General features: G+C 42.6%; 1 protein-coding gene across 2 annotated transcripts in view; it reads right to left on the reverse strand.

Annotated features, from left to right (window-relative positions):
• Positions 1–3,943: 3,943 nt before the first annotated feature.
• chn2 (chimerin 2) overlaps positions 3,944–17,819 on the reverse strand; it is a 41,137-nt gene continuing 27,261 nt past the window's right edge. For both annotated transcript variants that reach the window (XM_034288821.1, XM_010884548.3), the window contains 7 exons: positions 13,596–13,679; positions 11,120–11,204; positions 7,955–8,128; positions 7,444–7,521; positions 6,370–6,507; positions 6,142–6,247; positions 3,944–6,030 (listed from right to left, as the gene is read on the reverse strand). In XM_034288821.1, coding sequence (XP_034144712.1) covers positions 5,859–6,030; positions 6,142–6,247; positions 6,370–6,507; positions 7,444–7,521; positions 7,955–8,128; positions 11,120–11,204; positions 13,596–13,679 — 837 coding nt within the window. In that variant the 3' untranslated portion in view covers positions 3,944–5,858. The remainder of the gene's footprint in view (positions 6,031–6,141; positions 6,248–6,369; positions 6,508–7,443; positions 7,522–7,954; positions 8,129–11,119; positions 11,205–13,595; positions 13,680–17,819) is intronic.

Genomic DNA, 17,819 nt, shown 5'->3' on the forward strand with positions numbered 1-17,819 from the left:
ATCCACTGAATTTCTGTACCTGTGACCCATGTACAGTTCTTCCGATAATTACATTAATTTGGTCTATTGATAAAAATATTTTTATTAGTCCATATCAGTTCTTTATTCAGTTTTTTGTGGCTCATAATTGGATAGATATAAATGATAAGATATCACATGTGTTAAAGACAATTCTATGGTCAATACCTCATTCTTATTCAACCTGCACTGATGCTAAATTATGATGTCATCAGATTGTAAAGTAAGTTACTGTATTTAAAAAATGTCTATATTAGCCTGCCACAAAAGTTTAAACTTTTCTTAAAACCTAAAGATCTAAGGTCTGTTTTCTTTTGTTACATACATGGCCACGTTGCAACTGTGACACCCACGGCTTTAAGAGGCAGTGATTTCAGAGTTCATGCTGATCAGTAGAGGGCGATCTTTCTCCCTGTTTTGATGTCAATTCCCACTGTGCAGAAGACCCTTGCTGTAGAGAATGGTTAGTGTGAAAAGATCACAGAAGCCATTTAAATTTGTCCTGCCTACTCCATACCCTCTTTTCCACAGAGGTGAGTGAGCAATCAAAATGAGCGAAGGGGAACACAACATGATGGGAAATTTCCTGGCGCATCCACTTTCGTCTAGGTTAGCCAGGTATTATCAGCACAATCAAATAGGATATCTGTAGTTGTGAATCAACCTTTATGCACAATGGTCAGGGCCATTAGTAACAATGCAGTTCATACAACTTAAAATCAGTAACAGAAACAACCTCAAACCCCGATGACAAAACGTGTCAGTTGGATGTGTCAACCATTTATTGTAATAAGCCTAGATAATTCTTCTTCTAATAATGGCACCTTAAGAATGTGTGACTGAGAAGAACCCCAGGGTAAGTTCAGTCTTGCCACTTGGGCACTCCCATGTTTACAGGGCCATCACCAAGGATACATCTTTTGTGTAGTTTAAGGTCATTCATCTATTGATCTTCTAGAAGGCGGTATATACCAGGAACTTGAATAGTGTAGGTGTACTGTATTTACATGCGTTAAAATAATTAGATCTCATTCAAAAACTGATTGACCTGTGAAAAATAAAATACAATGCAAACCAAATTACATTTACACACTTACAATATTTTAGGAAATAGCATATATAATCATATATATATTTCTGTAGCCAACTACAAACTATAAACAATAACTCCAGTAGGCATAGTGGCTAAACAGTGGTTTTGAGACAGTGTCAATGGGATTAACAAACATATTCATAAAAATTATATTAACAAACCTTTATTCACTTCACATGTAGTTATTATGTGTGTGTGCCACATCAAAACAATCTGAGATGTAAAAATCTGGATTTAAAAGGAGTCCTGTCAACCCTGGCTATAGGTTAATGTCATACATATTGTATATTGAAGCAATAAGGCACAAGGAGTGTGGTACATGGCCAATATACCATGGCTAAGAGCAGTTCTTCAGCACAAGGTCTCCTGGAGTGCATGGACACAGCGTTTAGCCGTGGCATATTGGCAGTGTACCACAAACTACCAAGACACCTTATTGCTAATATAAACTGGTTACTAATACAGTTGGATCTGTAAGAAGTGATGTGTTGTCATACCCATGGTATAATGTCTAAAATACCACTGCTATGAACCAAGAAGCATTCAGGAATCAAAACACTGGTTTATAATCTTAATTGACCTACATGGCTGTCAGTGTTCATTAATGCATACAATCTACACTATACCTATACTGTTTAACTGATTCATTTATTTACCTCAATAGTTGGCATAAACTGTTGAGGTAAAAAAAAATGAATCAGTTTATAAACAAATTATTCATGCTGTTTCTGTGGAAACAGATCGTGACCCCTACAGAATCAATTTATGGCCCAGAAAAATAATAATGGCCTAAACTAGAATAAGATGAATCCAGCATTGTATTGGAGTCCTTCATATCCAACCAGATTGAGTCCTTCAAATCAGACAAACAAAAAGTAAAAAATGATAAACACCCAAAAAAGTACAATTACAATAAAATAAAAAAAAGTCTTATGTCTTCATACACAGCCCATTGTAGGCTACGTGTTATAGTTTTACTTTAGTAGCTTGTGTGCTCATCTTAGTAACAAATTCAGCGGGTTGTTTTGTCTGATCTGAAGTCGTACTCAGAGTTGCTGTAGCAGGTAAGGCTATGTAAACTTAGCATATTAAAACTTCAAAATATACATAACGATTGTTAAATCATTTTGTTTCAATTGTTTAATCCTTCATAATTATTCAGTATCCTTCCTTAAAAATATGTTTGAAATAATATCATTGCCAGGGTTATACCTACTCCTTTATGTCACTCTGGCATAATTCATAAAGTTATGAAAGCTGTAGCTTGACACTTTTTCAAGTGTCTGCTACAAACGTTAATGTTTATTATACATTTATTATATGTGCCTATTGATTTATATGCAGCAGCATTTAAATGCCTCCTGTGTTTACTGACATACTCCAACAGAAGGTGCAAAATAAGCTTACAAGAAATTAAGTGTGAACAAACACATCTTCAAAACCAGCCCGCATTTTTGTTATAATGGTGGATGACCAGTGGTTGGTCAGTGGTCGGTCAGTTGTTGTGTCCGTGGCTCTGTCTAATAATTTGAGAGTGTTTGCACATCTCCAGCCGCATCGCCTTGGAAACAAGAGCTGGGAGGATCCGTTACTGTTCAATTCATCAGGGTGTCCTGCTCCACAACTGGCTGTCGTCTGGCAGGTGTGTTTATGGGATGGTGGCCTTGGGCTACTTTGCAATAGCAGTTGCAGCAACGTTTCCACCAAAGTTGTTCTTTTCGGGTATGGTACCCCGTACCCTTCTCTTCTCTTTGAAGCGTCCAGAACGCGAAACTTTGAGATTCCGTCGACACGTTTGCTCATTGAACACAGGCTCAAACTGGGCATCATCAAAGAAAGCAGCGTCTTGGAACGTTTCGTTCCCCTTTAAGTCCGGGGAAGGATTTGAGGAGATAGAAGAGGTCTTCTCCCCAACAGGTTGGGTCTCATCTGATTCTTGGGTGGTTGGACCCTTCCTTTTCACAAAGGCTCTCCACCAAGGGTATCTCACAGGTGCTGCCATATCTGGAGGATTTAGTTACCGCTGTTAAATCATATGTATTGTCAACACAGCTGAATGTATCTTGCCATACCAAGTCTGTCAATAATGTTAAATATTCCACAGGAAATCATATAATGTAAATATACTTATTAGGTAAGCAATAACATATCTAATACACCTGCCATCAACTCACCTGGTCTCTTTCAGACCAAATCCTCTAGGTGGTTAAAAAGAGTGTCAGTCCTCAGCTGAGAACAGCATGTCCCAGAGACAGACCTTCCGGGACAGTGTAGATTCAAAGTTGTTCAAGGTTCCAACTCAATTTACAACATACAATCAAAGTATGAATACATATATAAATATTTATATGAAAGTAAATTCTTTGATCCTGCGGTGAGTAGCATGCTACTCCAAATTCCCTTGGACTGAGAAGCAACAAATGATACAGGTATTGCAATAGACCTGTGTAGATCACCTGGAGGCAAAGCCCCACCCAACGATACTGATTGGTGCAGGCATAACTGAGGGGAAAAGTTACAGTACCTCCCTTGAATAAACAAGTAGGCAAGAATACCTGACCTGCAAGTAAGATTAAACATAAATAACCAGAGAACTAGATACACAGAAGAAACAATTCATGTGAACTCCTCCCCACCTGAAGGTTGGGGAGGGCGTCCACCATTGTTGCTATCATTTCAGCACCACAGCTATTGAGCCTGTGGTTTGAATAGTGTGTTTGTGTTGTGCGTTAGGGCTTTCGCACCGTAGTACAGACATTGCTTCACTTTGAGTTATTCCACAGTAGCCTATTGTAGCACTTAAAGCGAGGAATTAAAGATTGAGCGAAGGAGCACGTTTAAACCCTTTTAATAAATCAGCGTTTGATAAATTACAATCATTCATAAATGCACCCATCACAAAAATACTTTTAATAAAATGGATTCGTAGAAAGGATTTCATTTTTTTTTTATCAACAATAATGGAAAACAACCGATAAAGCGTCAACCTGGTCATTATGACGTGATGTCGTCATTTTTACGTGGTAACACCCACGCCACCTGGCTGTTCCTGCCAGTTTTGTTTCCTAGTCAGATTTTTTTTTATTAATTTACTTTGAAAACATGCCTTTAGTATACAGGGTTGTGGGATCCTAATTTGACCAGCTTTGTTGCAGGAATAAAATAATTATGCAGCAGAATTATTTGATTATTCCCAAAAAGGTTTAACCTCCCGAGACCCTGTGTCCACATATGAGGACACTATGTTTCAGTAAAATAAACCCAATGTCATCATACCAGGACATCATTCTTTCCGAAAAGTACTTCCTGTTCAAACACAATGCTTAGATAGTATACGTATCAGGTCCTGCTAATCCCCCATAGCTAAGAGGAATTACAAGTGCATACATTATCAAAACTCAGGTCTTAGGAGGTTAAATAAGGTATAGCAGGCTATTGTTTAGGTGTGAGATCTGGTGAGAAAGAAAATGTTTTTATTTTCACTGAATTTATGAAAATCACAAGGCTTATCTGAACTTGCTGCAGCACCAGAAAATTTATCTGTGACAAAAGTGATCAAATTAAGACACAACATCTGTATGTCAAAGAGTGTGAGATACATGTTTTGGCAAAATACCATGAAGTGGTCCTTACCCAGAACAGATATTTGGCAGTCAACAGAACAGCTATATTACACCATGGTATTCCAAAATATTCCAATATTAATATTATATAAATATGACACATATATGAATTAATTTCCTTGTATAAATTTTTAAATATGGGAAGTTTTAAAGAATGAGAAGTCATTTGACAGTCTTCAAAAATGTAAGTTCAGAGATTTCACATTTCACTAGCACACTTTTTCTAGTACCTGCATACAGAAGATTATGTAACTTAAACAGCATTTCCTCATATTTTAAACTGTTCCATTGTACAATTCATTTCAGGGTTTCTGGCATTTTGACAACGCAATACATCGCACATCCTTGACAACCTATTTACAAACAGCTTAACAACAAAGTGCATGATGCAGAAAAGATTTACATTAAAACATCTTTACAAAAGAAATTCATCAGCACACTCTTTGCAAAAGAAAAAGTGCTGGATTCACAGGCATCCATCCAGATGTGAGTTATTTCACGGGACACCCCACAGGGACACAGATCAAAAACCGTGTCAATGCAAAAAAGATCTGATTTGATCAAACATGAAATAATCTGCATTTATGTGACCCAAACCTGCATTGCGGTTACAGACTCATTAAAAATGAGCCCACAACAAACACTCTTGTCCAGCCAATCAAAATCCAGATCACCAACTATTCAGATGACACTATATTTATGAGAGTGTATGGACAGCTGTAAGCCCTTCCCCAAATAAGCCCTTCCCTAGACAGTGCACTACGTTCAACCAGGGCCGACTGGGTCCTGTACAAAGTAGTACACAAACGTAGGGACTGTGGTGCCTGTTGGGAACCATTCGACCTCTTTTCAGGGTGACTATGGCAGAGTGTGACAAACTTTGACCTTACTGTAACGAGACGAGACGTCTGACCGACGTACCAAAGACTGAATTTCACCTGAAACAGCCATGCTTACGAGACAGATGTAATGGAAACTAAAATCAAACCACAGTAATTACAATTGGGATATTCTTCTTTTTTTTTTTTTTACACTCGGTTCAACATGGTTGGCTTGCAATTCCTCTGGTATCGAATAAATAAAAATTCATATTTCTGCCCGGTAACAGACAGGGCTCCAGTCCTTCAAAACAAGACGTCTTCGTGTTCTATCAGCAGCTGTATAATGAGTTTCTGATGCCTCATGTCATTCAGAGTGGCCAGAGCGTTCTGTTCCGGCGGCTGCATCAGCGTTGGACCAAACACAATCCCCAGGTTCTCCGCATTCATGAAATTTTCCTTTTCAAACATCGTGACCCTGTAAGAGAGACGGATATAAGTCAGAAGTGAGAAACATTTTCTGGCAGACTGTCCCAGTGCCACGACAAGGAAAGCGCAGATGGTGGGTTTTTTTTGCACGCAGACTCACTTCTTGAGATGCCTCATCAGGTAGCGTAGGGTCTCATAGTGGGCTGGCGGAAGCTGCAGCAGCCCTTCATGGATCGCCTCAAGTCTGGCGTCTGGGTTTGGAATTTCTACCGGTGGAGAGGTTCATTATTAGTGACGCAAACTGTGCCCAGGTCAGGTTATTTCTCCTGTGTGATGGCAACCAGGTGGTATTGAGCCAGTCATGGGATAGGTGTGAGAACACACGTACTTGCAGCTTGTATGAATCTGGAGTACACATCAAATGTGATGACCGGAATGGGCAGGTCTCTCAGGTACAGCTTCAGTGCTCCAGCGATTATGTTGATGTCATTGTACACATTGGCACTGATATCTGCCTTCTCGCCATCTGCAAATGACACAAAGGACATTTTACAATTACCGCAGCCTTTCACAAATATCATCCAGAGCCACTCAGAGAAGTGAGAGCACACTTCAAAAAGACTAAACTTCGAACCCACAACCAGAGCCATGCGCCAACTGATAAGTTGCAGAAGAACAGATTTTGCCCTTTCAACAACAAAAGTATTTTTTCCATGGTTCCCCCGAAACGCGTGGACAGTATGGCGAAGCAATGCATCAGGGCTTGGCCTTTGTTAGCCAATAAGAAAGGCGTGTTGAACTCCTGACTCAACATGCACTGGCTAACCTGCCTAATCTATCAACCAATGATCTCGCACTGGAACCAACCTGACCCGACTCCACAGTGACTCAGAACCGGTAGTTGGTACTTTATTAAAATGTGTTCAATGTAATAAAATATTGTTAATTCTCACTAACTAGCTATGTACCTTATTGAAGGAACTTTGCACGCAGTGTCACTGTAATTTCATATGTGCTATCTTAAGTTAAGGTAAAGAGCACATTTTTAAATCTCAGAAATACAGCTCATTAAAGCAATAAACTCCTCAGAAATGTTGTACTCTGTGACTAAGAACTACAAATTGAGTTATGCTGACTCATTCTGAAAAACTGTGTTATCACTGTTTGGTGAGATTCACTGGGAGGAGCTCTCAAAGGCAGAGATTCATTGAAATGAATTCACAAGAAATACTAAGTCACTCCAATGTCATCCTGTGGTCAGTCCCAGCAAGCCCAAATTAGAATGTTTGTTGTACCAGGTTGTGTGCAATAGCCTGGAGAAGAGGTTTCACCACACCAAAAGATATACTGCAGTGTGATCTCCCATGAGGTCCCACGTGTTTTCCATTTAAACCTTTAACTTCTTGTACAACCTTCAACCAGAGCCAAGCCCTGAAGCAAAGGAAATGAATGAAACCCAAACCTCGGTCAAAGGCGAGCCTCACGTCCTCGATGTGTTCTGAGAAGCCGGACACTCTGTAGAGGCCCTCAGACTGCAGACCTGAGCACAAAACGGAGAGAGCCTGTTGACTCTCTGAACCATCTTTCACCCCATCACACTCTCTCCTAAATACACTCAACACCTTCTTTAGATCAACAAGCTCTAAAGGCATTAATATACAGGTGTGGCCTTCAGTTCAGCCGATGGTGCCTAGGCAGATAACAGTCCATTGGGGAATCACAAATGTGAATTAATATACCTTCATTTTAACCATCTTGGACATAGTTCAACCAGGTTAAAGTTTTACCAGAGTCTAAATAAACAAGTTCACACCACAAACTTGGAAGCCTCCTTAAGGGTTCTTCAATTAAGGCTAGCCAATCACAGATATCCATTTTCACCTGGAGGTACTGCCCCTTTAAACTTAACCCTGCAGAAACAACACGCACGGGTGGACCCAGAGGAACCTAAAGACTGACCAGAGGATCCGTACCTCTCAGCTCGATCTCCTTGATACACATGTCTACCACCATGGGTCTTGTGGTGTTGTGGGCCTTCACCAGGGTTGTGAGGTCACAGCTGAAAACCTTCTTGATCCGGCGCAGGTCTGGCTGGCAGTCACTGGGCACCAGTTTGGAACACTGCTTGTGTACGTTCAGCCCACAGTCTGGAGATAAGAAGTCAGGGGGATGCGAGTTACACTCACACTTTTTCTTTGCTTTAACACTTGGTTCGTAAATAGAACTGCCCGCTGCAAAACATTTAAAACAGCCCACCAAACTGAAATGTATTTACCAAAACAACACATTACAAAAATACACACTCGTACATTTATGCACTAGTAACACATTTAAAGTTAAACCTTCAAGGTAATTTCTTAATTTCAAAAAAGTTAAATATAAGTTTTAGCCTGAGAACTAGTCCCTATAGCTTCCATTCCTTGTGCTCCTCTGTCCCTTGTGTCACAGAGTGCTCTTTCTTAAAGCTCTAAATATACAACATATATAATTTAAAAGAAAAGAGGATTGTATCGTGATTGGGTAATCCTGGAAGCAAATTCTCAATATGCAAATATTGGAATTGTTCCTCTCCTGACAACCGGTTGGCATCCAGTTGCTAATCAACCAATTGCTATTTATGTAGACGAAACCTGTCTGTGAAAAGTTGCTGACTTTCATTCTCAAACTAAACAGATACTGAAATTCCAACCATAAGTCATCTTAACTTTCCTTAAAAGTTGTCTAGCTATTGTTGTAAGACAATTTGTTGGCCAACACTTTGGAAATAGAAAGGATGGTAACTAAAGAGATGGGTGCTCAGACAAGTAGATGTCTCCTATTGAAAATCAATGTTCATTAATTGTAAACACAATTAGTCCTATTGAGATGTATTATTTATGGATCTGTTTGTTTGTAATCACTTTCCATTTCTAATTATATGCAGGGCCTCCTTGCAAATGAGACTTTGGCCTCAAAAGGACAAATATCTATTACAATATTTTCCATTTAACAGAACAGAAAGTTATCCAAAGTGAATTACAGTCAGGAGTGAATACATTTTAACAAATTAGTGGCCCTACCAGGAATCAAACCCACAACATTTCCCATTGCTCGTGCCATGCTTTATCAACTCAGTTAAAGCTGAATCAGTTAAGTTTTTTTTTTTAAAGGAATGTATGAATATGTATATTGTGCACTGTCTCTATAAGAATCTATAAGAATCAAGTTGTGGCATTCTGCGAAAAGTAAGTTCAATCAGTTTTTCCACTCAGCTGGTCAAGCATGCTGTTCCAATATGGAGGCCATGTCGTGGTGTATCAGTGCCTGGGGGGGGGGGGGGGCTCACATCTAAGTGTCACGGCCAGGTCACCCAGAGGGCCTCAGACAGCTGGAGATAAGACAGTACAATCTGGAAATGCCTCCTGTGTCAGACCACTGCCTTGGGCCTGCAGGGACACACACACTGAGTCACACAGAACAAGAGGACTGTCCTGGGACACCCCACAGAAATGCAGCCTAGTTTGAGGCGGCCCAGCATTCCTGTCCGTCTGACATGCCTGCCTGTCTGTCTGTCCACCCCCACTGCCTGCCTGTCTGTCTGTTTAACCCCACTGCCTGACCGGCTGCATTCTTGGGGGGGGGGGGGCGGGGGCTCCTGGACCGAACAGGAACATCTTGCTGAATCATTCACAACTGGTATTGGCGTTTTTACTACCATGTATTAGTCAACGTTATAGTTCTCTGCTGACTGAGGGCCTTTATTCTCAGAGACAAAAGGTACTGGCAAAGAAAAAGATTAACATTACAGTTAATCTACTGGGCAAAAACAGGCAATTCTGATCGTGATAAAGAAAGAGGGAAAAAGACCAAGAGGAGGATAGCCTGCAGGTTTCTGTCTGCCCTGGATCACCCCATGAAGCCGTACAAGCCTCTATAAGCTATAAAAAGTACCTCCTGATTTCCACAGTACACAGGTCTGTCTGATGACACCAGTGTCTGCCTGGGGGGTACGTGCATGGCAGGAAAACCTTAACAACAAATCGTCTGTCTACAGAGAAAACAGCCATGCTAGTCCCCCTTTAAAAGGATCAATGTCAGGATTGTGTCTGAGCAATAAGAAAACCTTGTGACCATCGCAGAGAGTTTACAGCATCTCTAAACCCGGTTGAAATGGCACCATATTCCCTAGATACTGCAGTGATTATCCTTAAGGTTAGGGTGCATTTTAAAACCAGTAGGTTACATAACTACAGCCGTGACAATAAACCTTAAAGGAGCTTTGCGATGTGCGATTGTATTGCATTTACAATACCTATGCATCATCAACATAGCTTATAAACATTATATTATTGCACTGAGTTACTCCTTAACACCTAAATTAAACTCTAATTTCTGTCTGAAATGCAAAAGGACTGTTTTAGTTTCCCATAAACAACCGCTTTAAAACCGAAATTAAACCAGTCGAAGGACCAGTCATATAAATAGATGTAGCCAGCATTGTTGTACTTTCACATTGTGGAGACAGTTTGTATTGTAAATGTCCTGGTCTGACTGGCTGTGGGTGTTTCCCATTCATGTTCTGAGCTCTTTGAAAATAGTTGATAGTCAGAGCTCAACTGGTTGGGCACAGATGTCACTAAGGAATGCTAAATTACAACATTTCACTGTCTGAATCCAGCAATCAGCTGGCAATAAACAGAACACATTTACTAGATTCTCACTTCCTGACAGTAATGTAATGCAAGCTTTTAAAAAAGAAAAGTTAAGATGATGTATATAATCATAAAGGATTATGTATATAATCTTAAAAAAAATGTTTTTCAGGTTAGCCATGGGCATATGCATGCATAAACATCAGATCAGTCATTATTTCATGTTTGATATTTGACTGAACATGATAAACCCAATCCTTGATTTACGCTGAACATCTGGATTGAAACTAGCACAAATCTTGGGTATGACTTCAGCAGGACACCCCAATTCTGACCAAGGATTTGGGGCATCTGTCTTGGGTCCCAAATGTCCCCCCACCCCCATTTCCTAATAAACTGGACTACTTTGGGAAGGAGCTCTGATCTGAAGGTGTCTGACTCCAGCCCCAACAAATGGAAGGTGAGCAGGGGGCAGTGTTGCGATGTCTGAATAGAAAAGCAGGTTACCTGAGCAACGGACCCCTTGGGCTATGAGACCCCACATGAAGTTGGCACAGTACTCGCACCAGTGAGGCCCTCGGAACGTGTGGACCTACGGACGGTAGAGCCACAACACAACAGGTCACTGCCTAGGAGACACACATGCAACACAGACACAAGCACGGCCACAGGAAAAACACTCCCTGTCGTTCTGCCTATGCAAACACTGGGAATCTCTGTGGTCTGTGAATTTCTTCATCCACTGTGTTTCCGGGGAGGCGTGGATGAGCCAGGGCCTGTTGCACAAGATGTTACCGTGGGTACTGTACACCATGGGATAATAATGGTGTACAGTGCCCATGATTATCCCATGATTATCTGTTTGTCTTGGCCCCCCCCTGTGGGAATTGAGTGGAGAGAAGCGCACAGGGCCCAGGCTTGGGCTGCTACCACATCAAGCTGCCAGACGCTACACATACGGTGCTGACTCCAGCCCACTGGGCTGTCCTGGATCCAACATGGCTTATAGTCAAATGGGGAAAAATATGCAACCATCGCAAAAGTGGGATACTTGTAAACTGGGATGGGCCATTGCTCTGTACACTGTGCCTACTACTGACCGAGAAAAGTCTCTTATCCACAACACATAAATACACCGGGGTGTCCAAAATAGCAGCCCTTACAGTGCACTACTCTAGACACTACGGCCCAGAGTCACAATTGTTCCCTACATGGGATTAGGGTGGCGTTTGGGACTCCAGCCCTGGTCTCTGGTCCCAGTCAACAGTCGGAGGGAGGGAGGGACCCCAAACCCAACGAGTGACTTTGTGTTTACAAGTCGGATTAAAGGATTTGCAGTAATGTGTCTGGCATCTGTTCCTGCTTGGGCTGCTGGTTACATGCAACCATGAAGACGCACGCACACACGCGCGCACACACACGCACACACGCACGGGCCAGAAGCAGTGGCTTCACACCGCAGACCAAAGTTTCATTTGACTAGTCCGCATATCTTTGTTCAAATATGGATCTTCCTCTCTAGATCTTTTCTTCTCTGGAGAATGTATTTTCCAAAACCTTTTAGAATATACAGTCTTTTACGTTGACGACCAGTTTACAGAAGAGTTACTAAGTTACGTTAGACTGACAGTCAAGAGGAGATAAGGGAGGCTGACAGGTGTTGAAGGGGTGTTGTTGTCCCAGTGACAGTTGGACCTGAGCTCCTCTAGGCTGGAGCCCGCCGGGTGGGGAGGCCATTCTACTGAAACCCCAGACAATAAAGACAGGAATGTACTCAGGTGGCCATGAGGAGAAACCTTTTGTTCTCCCTCACCCTCTCCTTCTCTCTCACCCTCTCCTTTGTTCTCACCCTCTCCCTCTCTCCATCTGTTGTTGGAGTATTTTTGCATTGTGGTGTTCGGTTGAATATGTCTGTATGTAGCAAGGTGATTTCACAAAGGTGTTGGGTGATATGTGTGTGTATACAGTGAAATGTAATTGTGTTGATGTGTACGTTTAGTTTTCTAAAGTTTCTCTCTGTTTCCTTCTCTCTCTCTCCTCTCTCTGTTTCTCTCTCTCTCCTCTCTATGTTTCTCTCTCTCCTCTCTGTTTCTCTCTCTCTCTCCTCTCTCTGTTTCTCTCTCTCCTCTCTCTGTCTCTCTCTCTCTCCTCTCTCTGTTTCTCTCTCTCCTCTCTCTCTCCTCTCTGTCTCCTCTCTGTCTCTCTCTCCTCTCTCTCTCTCTCTCTCCTCTCTCTGTCTCTCTCTGTCTCCTCTCTCTGTCTCTCCTCTCTGTCTCCTCTCTGTCTCTCTCTCTCTCCTCTCTCTGTCTCTCTCTCCCCTCTCTCTCCTCTCTCTCCCCTCTCTCTCCTCTCTCTGTCTCTCTCTCTCCTCTCTCTGTCTCTCTCTCTCGGTCTCCTCTCTCTCTCCTCTCTCTGTTTCTCTTGCACATCTCTCTGATGAATAACAGGCAAAAACACATTACATGTTGACTACTGAAAGCCAATTATAGGCATTGAGCAAAATACTAGATGGTTTCAACATGTTACAGCTGTACTTTTTGAAACTCCATAACATGAAATAAGGTGCTCTGACCTTTTCTCAGATTGAGGCATATATGTATGGCAGCTGTATGAGCCCACACAATGTTTTTAATCATGAAGACAAATTGATAAAAAACATCCTCAGTCTCGCCTGTGTTAAAACGGTATAGTCAGGTGAAAGACAGACAGCACTTAATGCAGGTCAAACAGCAACTTTACCAGTTACATTTTCACTTCAAGCAACGTTGCTTTTCCATTTTGAGATCAAACTGAAATAGCTTAGCAATACAGCGCTGCGCTTAGGTAAACATTTCCTGAGGTAAAAGAGCTTCAAAAGACAATCCTCTAGCTTTGAACACAGAGTCTACAGGGAGGCAGTTTCTTAAGCAGTCCGACCCAACTCCCTCCACACCCACCCTCCACCACATCCACATTCAAAGTTCAAACCAACAGGCCAGCTTACCTTGAAGTTGTGGATCTTGTCATAGGAGCTCTGCTTCTCGGGGTCTTTCAGGGCGCTGTGGCGTACCAAAGGCGATGTGGTGATCTGTGGACAGGAGGAGGCCAACAGTTTTAAAGGCTTCCAGAGGAGTGTGCCCTTGCTCCCCAACTTGACCCCCAGGGCCAGGGCCAGGAGCTCCTGCCGCCTCCTCTCCCCCCTCTTCGCCCTGTGAAGCGCTACGTCTCCCGGCCCAGTCCCCGCTCCCGGACCGAAGGTCCCTTCCATGGCTGTCGCCGTGGGCGTTTCCACGGGTGCCGCACCCGGCGGTGGCGGAGCGGCGTCCCACAGAGCGTCGGCCTCCTCCGAGGAGTCGCGTGGAGCGTGACGGAAGACGTAGCGCCCGGTGCCAGGGAGCAGACGCCGTCGGCAGCAGCCCAGAGCCGAGGACACTGCGGTGGTAGTCCACTCCGTTCCTCCTCCTCCTATTCCAGCTGGGACCCAGGAGGGCAGCCGATGACTGCCCGGATGAGGTGGGCTTTGCATCTGACAGCCTGCTGTGGCTTCAGCTCCGGTAAAGAAGCGGGGAGCTTGGGGAGCTCCGGTAAAGAAGCGGGGAGCTTGGGGAGCTCCGGTAAAGAAGCGGGGAGCTTGGGGAGCGCAGCAGCTAGGCAGAAGCAGTGGGCGTCTCCGGGGCAGGAGTGTGCCTCACACAATGGCTCTCATTCACACACAACCCAAACAGGGGAGGAGGGGGAGCTTGGTGGGCAGGGAGGGGCTAGAAGAGTGTGTGTGTGTGTGTGTGTCTGTGTGTGTGAGGGGGTTGGGGGGCAGTAAGAGTGGAGTTGTCAGTAAAGCTCTACACAACTCAGCAGCTCTCTAAAGCAGGATCAATGGCTGCAGGCAAACTCTAAATGCGCAGAGTACTCCATTAGCACGTTGCCTCCAGGACACACACACACACAGACACACACACACACAGACACACACACAGACACACACATCACTCAACTGGATATAATATTGAACTCAACTGCCAGCAGCCCCCGGTAGCAAGACCTCCCCCCTCAAAACAGGAGTGATGTCACTGACGTCTCCACTCAAGCCCCGTCATGGCACACACTCTAGTCCACAAAAAACACATTCAACCAGATGTCCATCCCCACACCCTACAGTCTACTGTTGGGTCCGTCCCTCACTGTCCCTCACTGTCCCTCACTGTCCCTAGAGTGCAGTCAAGTCTGCAGACCCTACGACTCCAGCCAATCACCTCAGTCCGCTGCTCTCAGACCCCAGCAGAACAGCATCTGACAACGATCCAGATGAACATGGATTGGTCTGGATTATGGCCTCAATCCCTGCTCAGGGCGTAATCCCACAGTGGCCAAATCCCTGGCAGATCCCGGGCAGATCCCATGCCCTGACACAGCAGAGGCGCTGGTACTGAGTCTACAGCACTTCAGGAAGTTTTTTTTGTAAACACCCAGACACGTTCATCCGCCAGAGATTTATACACGCTGCCTATAGAATGCCTGCATCCTCTCAAATCCTTTCACATGTCTTTGTGTAAGTGCCTCAGAGAGAGAGAGAGAGAGAGAGAGAGAGAGAGAGAGAGAGAGAGGGAAAGGAGGCCTTAAGCGGAATAATAAAACTGAGATTGAATTAGAACTATGATTGGAGTTCACTCAGCTCAGAGACTTCTTCTGAAATTAAAAGGCTGTCTGCGTTAGGGTTGTAAAGGACACCGAAATAGGCCTGTTGTACATCCTTTCATCTTCAAGAATACAGGCTGGGTACCTATGCTGTTCCAACAAACCAGTGCCTTTTAAACTTGGAATTGTAAGAGAAAATGGTAAAGAAAAATGATTTGACAATGCAGTCTTAAACCAGTCATTAATGTTGCAGAGGAAGGCTTGTGGTTTGCAACAGAGGTACAAAAACCACAAAACTTCAACTAATGTAACAAGCGTTTTCACTAGAATTAAATAAGAGCTAAATGTTTTGAATCAACCACCTATTACATCTTGAGAGATGACTGCCAAAGCATCAAAAATAGGGTTACAATCACGGTAAAAGGGTTGCTTTACGTGGGTTGAAATCTCCCTAGGAGTAGCACAGGATGACAGAGAGAAAGGAAAATATGGAATTCTGGCACTTTAGCAAGATCGTATATAATTAAGGGCACTTTTTAATATAATAGGCTTTTCAAATTGTATACTGCAATTTCCACTTCAAATATCAAAGGGATGGAAATGCAGTCAGCTGATAGAAACCCACATCTCCGGCCCTGGTCCATGGTCTTTTACTGCTGTATGTGGGACACAGAGCCAATGGTGCTGGAGGCATGAGGACAGGAGAAGCCATCTGTAACATCCAATCAGTGAACAGGAGGATCAAGTTCTCAGATATGAGTGACTTAAAGGAGAAGCGTGAGACGGACAGGGACAGGGGGAATATATATATATATACATACATACAGGGGAGGGGGAATATATATACATACAGGGGAGGGGGAATATATATACATACAGGGGAGGGGGAATATATATATATATATACATACAGGGGGAATATATATATATATATACATACAGGGGAGGGGGAATATATATATATATATATATATATATATATATACATACAGGGGAGGGGGAATATATATACATACAGGGGAGGGGGAATATATATACATACAGGGGAGGGGGAATATATATATATATATACATACAGGGGAGGGGGAATATATATACATACAGGGGAGGGGGAATATATATACATACAGGGGGAGGGGGAATATATATATATATATATATATACATACAGGGGAGGGGGAATATATATATATATATATACATACAGGGGAGGGGGAATATATATACATACAGGGGAGGGGGAATATATATATATATATATATATACATACAGGGGAGGGGGAATATATATACATACAGGGGAGGGGGAATATATATACATACAGGGGAGGGGGAATATATATACATACAGGGGAGGGGGAATATATATATATATATATACATACAGGGGAGGGGGAATATATATACATACAGGGGAGGGGGAATATATATACATACTGGGGGGGGGGAATATATATATATATATATATATACATACAGGGGAGGGGGAATATATATATATATATATATATACATACAGGGGAGGGGGAATATATATACATACAGGGGAGGGGGAATATATATATATATATATATACATACAGGGGAGGGGGAATATATATATATATATATATATATACATACAGGGGAGGGGGAATATATATACATACAGGGGAGGGGGAATATATATACATACAGGGGGAGGGGGAATATATATACATACAGGGGGAGGGGGAATATATATATATATATATATACATACAGGGGAGGGGGAATATATATACATACAGGGGGAGGGGGAATATATATATATATATATACATACATACAGGGGAGGGGGAATATATATATATACAGGGGGAGGGGGAATATATATACATACAGGGACAGGGGGAATATATATACATACAGGGGAAGGGGGGATATATATACATACAGGGGAGGAGGAATATATATACATACAGGGGGAGGGGGAATATATATACATACAGGGGAAGGGGGAATATATATACATACAGGGGAGGAGGAATATATATACATACAGGGGAGGGGGAATATATATACATACAGGGGGAGGGGGAATATATATATATATACATACATACAGGGGAAGGGGGAATATATATACATACAGGGGGAGGGGGAATATATATACATACAGGGGGAGGGGGAATATATATATATATACATACATACAGGGGAAGGGGGAATATATATACATACAGGGGGAGGGGGAATATATATATACATACAGGGGGAGGGGGAATATATATACATACATGGGGAAGGGGGAATATATATACATACATGGGAAGGGGGAATATATATACATACAGGGGAGGGGGAATATATATACATACAGGGGAGGGGGAATATATATACATACAGGGGGAGGGGGAATATATATATATATACATACATACAGGGGAAGGGGGAATATATATACATACAGGGGGAGGGGGAATATATATATACATACAGGGGGAGGGGGAATATATATACATACAGGGACAGGGGGATATATATACATACAGGGACAGGGGGAATATATATACATACAGGGGAAGGGGGAATATATATACATACAGGGGAAGGGGGAATATATACATACAGGGGG

This window comes from Esox lucius, chromosome 20 (assembly GCF_011004845.1).
Source record: "Esox lucius isolate fEsoLuc1 chromosome 20, fEsoLuc1.pri, whole genome shotgun sequence".
In the NCBI taxonomy this organism is placed as follows: Eukaryota; Metazoa; Chordata; class Actinopteri; order Esociformes; family Esocidae; genus Esox; species Esox lucius.